General features: G+C 40.8%; 1 protein-coding gene across 1 annotated transcript in view; it reads right to left on the bottom strand.

Moving 5' to 3' along the window:
- LOC143298674 (uncharacterized) overlaps positions 1–11727 on the bottom strand; it is a 71220-nt gene that overhangs the window by 722 nt on the left and 58771 nt on the right. The window contains exons 28-29 of the mRNA XM_076611557.1: positions 7284–7538; positions 1–988 (exon numbers count right to left, since the gene is read on the bottom strand). The exon at positions 1–988 is cut by the window's left edge and continues 722 nt beyond it. Of these exons, the coding sequence (XP_076467672.1) occupies positions 938–988; positions 7284–7538 (306 nt within the window). The 3' untranslated portion in view covers positions 1–937. The remainder of the gene's footprint in view (positions 989–7283; positions 7539–11727) is intronic.

Raw genomic sequence — 11727 nt, 5'->3', positions numbered from 1 at the left:
TCAATAAAATTCAAATAAAATAATCTTTTCTTCCTGTCTGTTAGAATATGCAAATACAATAAATCAATAATGATAATCTTCCTTTAAATTGTGCATAATCTTGCAATGCACAACTCGATGCACTGTTCACCCTCCACTCACACAATTCACACACTGGACGCTAACATCATGCACACCTATAAACAGCCACCAACACACATCAACTTTCTCATAGCTGAAAAAACAAGGAAATAAATGAACCAAAGCTTTTTTTTTCCCCTTCTGATAAAAATGGTACATAAAAGGCAAATAATAGAAAATAAAATGAAATGTATTTTAAATCATTTTAAGCACCATCCCAAACCTGCTTTTCCTGAACCTAAGTTGATTCACAGTTTAAAAGCACATGTAAGGTCAACATATTCCAAACAATTATGATTACTATTCTGATACAAAAAAAACAAAAGTTTACAGATTTCAGTGATGATCACACTTACAAGTGATGACTAATAAAACAGACTATTCAACAAAATGTCCACTCCACCAAGCAAGACTATATCTGAATGTCCAAACAGATACGCTTACAACTTTTATTGCCTGAATAATTCATGTTAAAATGTCTTGTTAATATGAACCTACCAGTCAACTGTACATGATGTCCTCACAACTTTGCCGATTAAATAATTCAGGCTAAAAAGGTCTGTGAACATTGACCTACTACGGTGGTTGTTACAAAAACAAGATCTAGACTATGGGAATGAATATTAATTGAACAGACTGTTACAATTGCAAGATCTGAGACTATGGGAATCAGTATACTAGAACAGACTGATCCGATAACAAGATGTGAGACTGTGCAAATGGATATAAAACAGACTCCATCACACTGCACTGTGTCAACAATCGCAGAAGGGGGGGACCACTGTATCAAGAGAATCCTGGTCCATCAGACGGCTGGTTACAGCTGGGTCTGCAGGCAGTTACGAACATGAAGCGGTCTCCTCTTTCCCTGAAAACAGACATCGATAAACCATGCAGAGCTGTGTTTGTGTGTCATCCTGAACAAACATAATGTAGAGCTGTGTTTGTGTGTCATCCTGAACAAACATAATGTACAGCTGTGTTTGTGTGTCATCCTTAACAAACATAATGTACAGCTGTGTTTGTGTGTCATCCTGAACAAACATAATGTACACCTCTGTTTGTGTGTCATCCTTAACAAACATAATGTACAGCTGTGTTTGTGTGTCATCCTTAACAAACATAATGTACAGCTGTGTTTGTGTGTCATCCTGAACAAACATAATGTAGAGCTGTGTTTGTGTGTCATCCTGAACAAACATAATGTAGAGCTGTGTTTGTGTGTCATCCTTAACAAACATAATGTAGAGCTGTGTTTGTGTGTCATCCTGAACAAACATAATGTATAGCTGTGTTTGTGTGTCATCCTGAACCATAATGTAGAGCTGTGTTTGTGTGTCATCCTGACAAACATAATGTAGAGCTGCGTTTGTGTGTCATCCTGAACAAACATAATGTACAGCTGTGTTTGTGTGTCATCCTGAACAAACATAATGTAGAGCTGTGTTTGTGTGTCATCCTGAACAAACATAATGTAGAGCTGTGTTTGTGTGTCATCCTGAACCATAATGTAGAGCTGTGTTTGTGTGTCATCCTGAACAAACATAATGTATAGCTGGGTTTGTGTGTCATCCTGACAAACATAATGTAGAGCTGCGTTTGTGTGTCATCCTGAACCATAATGTAGAGCTGTGTTTGTGTGTCATCCTGAACAAGCATAATGTACAGCTGTGTTTGTGTGTCATCCTGAACAAACATAATGTACAGCTGTGTTTGTGTGTCATCCTGAACAAACATAATGTAGAGCTGTGTTTGTGTGTCATCCTGAACAAACATAATGTAGAGCTGTGTTTGTGTGTCATCCTGAACAAACATAATGTACAGCTGTGTTTGTGTGTCATCCTGAACAAACATAATGTACAGCTGTGTTTGTGTGTCATCCTGAACAAACATAATGTACAGCTGTGTTTGTGTGTCAACCTGAACAAACATAATGTATAGCTGTGTTTGTGTGTCATCCTGAACAAACATAATGTATAATTGTGTTTGTGTGTCATCCTGAACAAACATAATGTATAGCTGTGTTTGTGTGTCATCCTGAACAAACATAATGTATAATTGTGTTTGTGTGTCATCCTGAACAAACATAATGTATAATTGTGTTTGTGTGTCATCCTGAACAAACATAATGTATAATTGTGTTTGTGTGTCATCCTGAACAAACATAATGTACAGCTGTGTTTGTGTGTCATCCTGAACAAACATAATGTATAGCTGTGTTTGTGTGTCATCCTGAACAAACATAATGTATAATTGTGTTTGTGTGTCATCCTGAACAAACATAATGTATAATTGTGTTTGTGTGTCATCCTGAACAAACATAATGTACAGCTGTGTTTGTGTGTCATCCTGAACAAACATAATGTACAGCTGTGTTTGTGTGTCATCCTGAACAAACATAATGTAGAGCTGTGTTTGTGTGTCATCCTGAACAAACATAATGTACAGCTGTGTTTGTGTGTCATCCTGAACAAACATAATGTAGAGCTGTGTTTGTGTGTCATCCTGAACAAACATAATGTATAGCTGTGTTTGTGTGTCATCCTGAACAAACATAATGTAGAGCTGTGTTTGTGTGTCATCCTGAACAAACATAATGTAGAGCTGTGTTTGTGTGTCATCATGAACAAACATAATGTACACCTCTGTTTGTGTGTCATACTGAACAAACATAATGTAGAGATGTTTGTGTGTCATCCTGAACAAACATAATGTACAGCTGTGTTTGTGTGTCATCATGAAAAACAAACATTGTTTACCCATGTGTAGTTTTTTTGTTATATATAATATTTCTTATCAGCATCTTCACTCAGTAACTGCTACACAACACATTCCATATCATCTTATTATTCATGTGACTTCAGCATTCCAAGCTCTTTGTGAAGATAGCTTTAACAAACATTTTCAACAACAGAGAAAAACAAAAAAACAAACAAAAAGGGCTAAGAAAACAACTCTTGTCCATGTGACAATAAGTGAGTGAAAAAAAACCCCAAGTACTTTCAGCAACATGTCGAACTTCAAGACAAGTTAAAGATTCCAACTGTATGAAAAACAACACATTTTCTGCATTCAGACACACACAAATACATTCATTACAAAACCTCAAACTTCACCAACTCAAATACATGGACAGCAAGAAAACACAATTTTCTGCATTCACAAGGGCACACAGTGACATCCACAAATTGTGGAGGGGTCAAGCAGTCGCAGTGCTCTTTACCGTTCTGTGTTCAGGGATTTAAAAAAAAAAAAAAAAAGCATTCCAAACTAAAATATAATGCATTCTATTCACACCCCTCACACACACACACACAAAAAAAAAGTACTCCAAAACGGCGGGCTTATAGAAACTTGGATTTGTTAGGTCAGTGGTTAAGAGAGAGACAGACAGACAGAGAGAGAGAGAAAGAGAGAGAGAGAGAGAGAGAGAGAGAGAGAGAGAGAGAGAGAGAGAGAGAGAGAGAGAAGGAGCAAGAGAGATATTTTATGTGTATGAGTGAATGTGTGTGTGCATGTGTGCGTGCGTCTACTATTCTGTTTTTATGTAGCGACTGCAGTTCAGCACTGACTGCCAAACAAACCATCACCAGACATCAGATGAAGAAGAAACTTCACAGTGAGCTCCCACACAGTTGTAAAAGACAAGTCTCTAAGTAATAGTACAGTTTTTCCCACCTCCTATACACATCCAGTCAACTGTCTATCCTAAGTAATAGTACAGTTTTTCCCACCTCCTATACACATCCAGTCAACTGTCTATCCTAAGTAATAGTACACTTTTTCCCACCTCCTATATACATCCAGTCAACTGTCTATCCTAAGTAATAGTACACTTTTCCCCACCTCCTATATACATCCAGTCAACTGTCTATCCTAAGTGATGGTGCAGTTTTTTCCACCTCCTATACACATCCAGTCAATTGTCTATCCTAAGTAATAGTACAGTTTTTCCCACCTCCTATATACATCCAGTCAACTGTCTATCCTAAAGAATAGTACAGTTTTTCCCACCTCCTATATACATCCAGTCAACTGTCTGTCCTAAGTAATAGTACAGTTTTTCCCACCTCCTATACACATCCAGTCAACTGTCTGTCCTAAGTAATAGTACACTTTTTCCCACCTCCTATATACATCCAGTCAACTGTCTGTCCTAAGTAATAGTATACTTTTTCCCACCTCCTATACACATCCAGTCAACTGTCTATCCTAAGTGATAGTACACTTTTTCCCACCTCCTATATACATCCAGTCAACTGTCTATCCTAAGTAATAGTACAGTTTTTCCCACCTCCTATACACATCCAGTCAACTGTCTATCCTAAGTGATAGTACACTTTTTCCCACCTCCTATACACATCCAGTCAACTGTCTATCCTAAGTGATAGTACACTTTTTCCCACCTCCTATACACATCCAGTCAACTGTCTATCCTAAGTAATAGTACACTTTTTCCCACCTCCTATACACATCCAGTCAACTGTCTATCCTAAGTGATGGTGCAGTTTTTTCCACCTCCTATACACATCCAGTCAATTGTCTATCCTAAGTAATAGTACAGTTTTTTCCATCTCCTATATACATCCAGTCAACTGTCTATCCTAAGTGATAGTACAGTTTTTCCCACCTCCTATAGACATCCAGTCAACTGTCTATCCTAAGTAATAGTACAGTTTTTCCCACCTCCTATACACATCCAGTCAATTGTCTATCCTAGGTAATAGTACAGTTTTTCCCACCTCCTATACAAATCCAGTCAATTGTCTATCCTAAGTAACAGTACAGTTTTTCCCACCTCCTATACACATCCAGTCAACTGTCTATCCTAAGTGATAGTACACTTTTTCCCACCTCCTATACACATCCAGTCAACTGTCTATCCTAAGTGATAGTACAGTTTTTCCCACCTCCTATACACATCCAGTCAACTGTCTATCCTAAGTGATAGTACACTTTTTCCCACCTCCTATACACATCCAGTCAACTGTCTATTTCAACATCTGCGTGCATGTATGTGTATGTGTGAACATGTGTGTGTGCATGAATGAATTCATTCAGTCAGTTTCCTTCTCTTCAGAATCAACTGTTCTTTCAAGAGCACAGAGCTCTTTAATCATACTAGAGAGGAGTGTGCTCTAAAAACATATACGTATCATTATCATTTCAAATTCCAGCCCTAGACAACTCCCAACAATCCGTGTACACAGCTCAAACCCCAGGAGCAGAATGTGATGTGCATGTGAACTGTGGCCAGCAGTCACCTGGATGGTCCTCTGACAACCAGTCAAGGTCAGACTGTGTGACTGGTGATTTCTACCTCCTCCACCCATACCCCCCCCCCCCCCCCCCCACCAACCCCCAGTCATTCTTGCCAGGTGCACAACCACCATATTTGGTGCACAACCACCATATGTGGTGCACAGTAACCATGTGTGGTGTGTGCTGTACACAATAACCATGTGTGCTGTGTGCTGTACACAATAACCATGTGTGGTGTACACAATAACCATGTGTGGTGTACACAATAACCATGTGTGCTGTACACAATAACCATGTGTGGTGTACCCAATAACCATGTGTGCTGTACACAATAACCATGTGTGGTGTGTGGTGTACACAATAACCATGTGTGCTGTACACAATAACCATGTGTGGTGCATGCAGGTGCACAATAACCATGTGTTATAGTAATCATTAAAAAAAAAAACCCATCTAACTGTTCTTTTCAATGAAAATATCACCAGGAAGCCTGTGGGTGTATAAATAATGAAGCAATGGGAAGAGAAAGAAAAACGGAACTGTGCTTGTGAGTCAAACAAAATAAAAAGCAATTGAAGTGTTGATTTATTTATGAATCAGAAACAGAAAAGGATGTAAGGACAATGGAGTACAAACAAAACCAAACTATGAAAAACAAACAAACAAACAAAAAAAACAACCAGAAAAGGAAAGTATAACAATTTAATGAACGACTGTGCAAAATAACACATAACACAAGAAGGTGCACAATGTGACATGGAACTAAAAAAAAAAAAAAAAAAAAAAAAAAAAAAAAAAAAGCAAGCATGCAGTGTGTTCAAACTCTCAACACCCCACCCCCCCCCAAAAAAAAGATGGGGAAAAAAAAAGATGGGGAAAAAAAGAGGCAGAGAGGATGAATCATACCGTACCCCTGCAATCTAGCGCAAGTGATGGTGTCTCTGCAGACAGCACCAGGCACACCAACATCACCGTGATCAACAAAACATCGTTCATCACGCAGGCCTACCACAACGTCTCATCATCAGGAACGGCTGATATAAAACTCACAAACAAACTGAAATTTTCAACAACTTTTCAGGAACAGACTGTATTCTTTTTCTGATTCAACATGACGACTGTCATTATGACCGCCATGACCGACGGAGAATTCACACTTGTACAGAGTGCACACACCACTAAGCTTTTCCCTTTTTGTTCTTGTCAACACTGTTAGTGTATTCTTTTCTCAAGATCGGGCAGCGTCAATCAAAATTCTTTTTCTTCTAGTGGTGAGAGTTTGCTCCCTGCGTTCTTCATCAGTCTACACATTCACTTCAGACAACTTGCCATCTTTTCAGTTGACTGCGCTTTATCTTGACTTCGCATCTTCTGTAGCCCATTAAGAATTTATGCGCATGCATGCATACACATTTCGAATCACAACTCCCAATCCCTGGTAAAGAAAGTCTCCCTGTGAAAAAAAAGAGGCCCCAGTGTGTTTCTCTGTTGTTTTCCCCCCTGTATAACTTGATCTCCCCTCAGAGAACAAAGCACACAGAACAAATTCAGCAGCTGTACAGGGACACACACATTTCCAATTATAACTTCCAACGCCCTGTAAAGAAAGTCCACCTGTGGAAAAAAACAAACAAAAACACCAAAAAAGGCCCCCAGTGTGTTTCTTTGTCCCCCCTCTCCCACTGTAAAAGTCGATCTCCCCTCACACAGTTCAGCCAACAGAACAAATTTCCGACCACAACTTCCAATTCCTGGTAAAGAAAGTCCACCTGTGAAAAAAAAAAGAAAAAAAAAGGCCCTAGTGTGTTTCTTTGTCCCCCCCATAAAATTTGACCTCCCCTGACAGATCACAGTGAACAGAAAACCTCTACACAGCACCGCTCTACATAGGGACAACGCACCTTTTGCTGGCTGGCTGGCTGGGACGTGGAGGACGAAGTCTTGGCGCGGGCCGACGGCTTCAGGCGGGCGTCAGCAACAGCGGGGGTGGAGGTGAAGGGGGGCGACAGGCTGTCCCCCCGATCCTCCCCCCGGGGCATGCGGGGCAGCCTCGACTTGGACAGGAAGGCCTGCTGCCGACTGAGGCTGCGAGTCATGCCCGGCCTGGCTGGGGGGGAGAAGCCCACCTCGAAGGCCACGCTCTCACGACGGAGATCCTGGGGCCACACAGTGAAGGTGTGCCTTCTTTAATAATGATCATAATGATATATTGATGCCACACAGTGAAGGTGTGCCTTCTTTAATAATGATCATCATGATATATTGATGCCACACAGTGACAGTGTGCCTTCTTTAATAATGATCATAACGATATGTTGATGCCACACAGTGAAGGTGTGCCTTCTTTAATAATGATCATCATGATATATTGATGCCACACAGTGAAGGTGTGCCTTCTTTAATAATGATCATAATGATATATTGATGCCACACAGGGACAGTGTGCCTTCTTTAATAATGATCATAATGATATATTGATGTCACACAGTGACAGTGTGCCTTCTTTAATAATGATCATCATGATATATTGATGCCACACAGTGACAGTGTGCCTTCTTTAATAATGATCATCATGACATATTGATGCCACACAGTGACAGTGTGCCTTCTTTAATAATGATCATCATGATATATTGATGCCACACAGTGAAGGTGTGCCTTCTTTAATAATGATCATAACGATATATTGATGCCACACAGTGACAGTGTGCCTTCTTTAATAATGATCATCATGACATATTGATGCCACACAGTGACAGTGTGCCTTCTTTAATAATGATCATCATGATATATTGATGCCACACAGTGAAGGTGTGCCTTCTTTAATAATGATCATAACGATATATTGATGCCACACAGTGACAGTGTGCCTTTAATAATGATCATCATGATATATTGATGCCACACAGTGACAGTGTGCCTTCTTTAATAATGATCATCATGATATATTGATGCCACACAGTGAAGGTGTGCCTTCTTTAATAATGATCATCATGATATATTGATGCCACACAGTGACAGTGTGCCTTCTTTAATAATGATCATCATGATATATTGATGCCACACAGTGACAGTGTGCCTTCTTTAATAATGATCATCATGATATATTGATGCCACACAGTGAAGGTGTGCCTTCTTTAATAATGATCATAACGACATATTGGACTTATATGGTGCCGCAGACTCCCCACAGATGCCTCACATGAAACAGTACTTACATAACAGTGCAGTATACAACACAACAGCACATGAAGACATAGAAATGGAAAACAAGATTGCATCCACCAATACAGTACTTTGAATTGCAGATATATATATGAATAATTGCAGGAAAAAGGCACAAAACACACACACATGTGCGTGCTTAAACTCCAGCCCACAAGAACACACACCACAGGAATACTACAATGGAAAGGGGACACAAGGGGAGTGCAGAGGGCGGGAGGAGACAAAGAACTATGCTTCGTCACATCCAACGGCCATTTTCAACAGCTGGCTTTTCAGGTTTCTTTTTTAAACGAGGACAGAGTTGGTAAGTGCCAGAGGGTAGCGCTCACCCTGCCGCCCTCAGCGCATCTAATGTCTGGTACGAACATGACTCGGGAGTATAATGAAATGATGTCAAGAAACAACCTCGTTGAAGATACAATGACATGACGACACAATGTGAAAGGCTGGACAGGGAAAGTGGTCTTGGTCTCAAGCCGGGGATCCCTACACCACATCTGCCAGGCAGATGCCCGACCAGCAGCATAACCCAACACACGAGTCAGGCCTTGAGTACATGCATATATATATATTTATATATTTGGATTTCTTATACAGACTTTTGCCACACAACTTCTTCTTCTTCTGCGTTCGTGGGCTTCAACTCCCACGTTCACTCGTATATACGCGAGTGGGCTTTTTACGTGTATGACCGTTTTTACCCCGCCATATAGGCAGCCGTACTTCACTTTCGGGGGTGTGCATGCTGGGTATGTTCTTGTTTCCATAACCCACCGAACGCCGACATGGATTACAGGATCTTTAACGTGCGTATTTGATCTCATGCTTGCGTATACACACGAAGGGGGTTCAGGCACTGGCAGGTCTGCACATATGTTGACCTGGGAGATCGGAAAAATCTCCACCCTTCACCCACCAGACGCCGTCACCGTGATTCGAACCTGGGACCCTCAGATTGACAGTCCAACGCTTTAACCACTTGGCTATTGCGCCCGTCGCCAAGCGCTTTACAAAAACAGAGTCTTTTGCACAACAGGCTGCCTGGCTGGAAAGAGCCGACTGACGGCAGCCTTCAGGTGCTCGCCATTTGTTTCCTGTTTCACTCAGCCAGACTTCAGTCATGCACACACACACAGGGACAACCCTTTTGTTGTCGTGGGTTCTGTAATGTGTAAATCAGTCTGGTATATTATGGGAGCTGGTCATGGAATCATATCCTTAAAGTTAGGAATATAGATAAATCGAACCTTTGAAAAATTCCTCGTAAACGTAGATTTGTCACCATTGTATCCACAGATGCATTGACGATGATTCAATATCATTCACGCTGCTCCATTGTCTCTTCCCCCTCACTCCCCCCTACCTCACGCCTTTCTCTCTCTATATATATAATCTCCGTGTGCGTCTTTTGGTGGTTTTTTTGTTTGGTTTTTTAAAATTTTAACTATATTTATTCATTTGTTTATTATTTTTAATTTCATCTTATCTTTAATTTTATTATTTTCATTTTTTATTTGTTTATTTATCATCATTAAAAAAATTGTTTTACTGCTTCCCCCCCCTCCTTTTAAAAGAAATATTTCTTTCTTTTTCCTTTTTATTTTTTTCATGTTCATTTACTTTTTTCTCAAGGCCTGACTAAGCACGTTGGGTTACGCTGCTGGTCAGGCATCTGCTGTCCAGATGTGGTGAAGCGTATATGGACTTGCCCGAACGCAGTGACGCCTCCTTGAGCCACTGATACTGATCTGTGACGTGTGCTGAGTGCAAGCTGCACACCAGACCTCTGGCACACACACACAGGAGATCCTGCAGCCACAACCACTCAGACTGTTGTTCATTGTCCAGTGGACTACACAGGGTCGTGTGACTGGTGGCCACACATCAACAGCATGTAAAAGGCTGGACATGAAAAATGGCCAAGCGTTGTGGTCTGACTACATAGTCAACAGAGGTTAACTCTCTCCATACGAACGGCGAAAGAGACGACGTTAACAGCGTTTCACCCCAGTTACCATCATCAAAATATTGCAAGCGGAAGGCTCTTATACTGAAGAGGTGAATGTTGACAAAGAATACCACAATGCGGAAGCTAAAGGTTGGGTCATTCAGACACCCACTGGACATCCGAGGGGTCTGTGTAGAGGAGAAGAGAGGACTGGCCGTACTGAGTGAGTTAAATGACTGCAGAAGCACACACACACTTGCTTGTCAACACCCACATTTTCAGAATAAAATCATACAATTTCTCTGTCCAAGCATCAAACATTCTGTATCATAAAAAAAGGACAAATAAGGCTGAGAGTATTCTACACACATTTGAAAACTTGTATAACTGTTTTACACAAATTTGTACAACTGAGGTATATCAGAGCTGGAAACTATCACTTCATTCCAACCACACGCACACACATACACTCAAAAACAGTCCCAGCAACTACCCTCCCACACTATTTAACACCACCAATGGAGGCCTCATAGTAGGATAACAAAACGACATAAAGACAGCAGATTCTGGATGTGACTTGTCTACAATCACCTGCAGGTGTGGCAGGACATTAAACAAAATTCCTTCTCTACTCACACACTTTCCAGCAAGTCTGGAGCTCTAGTCTGATGAAAGTCTGATGTATACTTCACAGGAGTATCAGTGCTTCCAGTGCCACATGGCAACTAGAAATGCTGACAGCTTTTAACCAAAGCTGACCTTTTCTAACAGTGATAATGATAGTAATAATAACATATAAATCATAGCGCCTTTCCAGGTAAAACCCTGCTTAACTGCACTGTACAACGTAAAAAGTTAAAAGCGATGTGTGAAACAAGCATTTAAACATTAAAACAACATCCACAACCCTGAACAGACATCCAGGCACTCAAACTAGTTTCGGTACACAGACGGACAAACCCCATCACCCACAAACACACATGACAACACCTAAACACATGGTCAGAAACGCTGGAAGCAAAGGGGAAGGAGGAGAGGAGGGGTCTGGACGGCAACACCAAGGAAGGGAGATAAAGCCAACGAAGGGAGACAACTGGGCAGCTGAAGCAGTGTTACCAGTGACTACAGCTAGTGAGGCACTCTGTGAATGCTACATGCCAAAAACACGT

The sequence above is a fragment of the Babylonia areolata genome, chromosome 24 (assembly GCF_041734735.1).
Source record: "Babylonia areolata isolate BAREFJ2019XMU chromosome 24, ASM4173473v1, whole genome shotgun sequence".
Taxonomy (NCBI): domain Eukaryota; kingdom Metazoa; phylum Mollusca; class Gastropoda; order Neogastropoda; family Buccinidae; genus Babylonia; species Babylonia areolata.
This window is presented reverse-complemented; position numbering and strand designations above follow the sequence as displayed.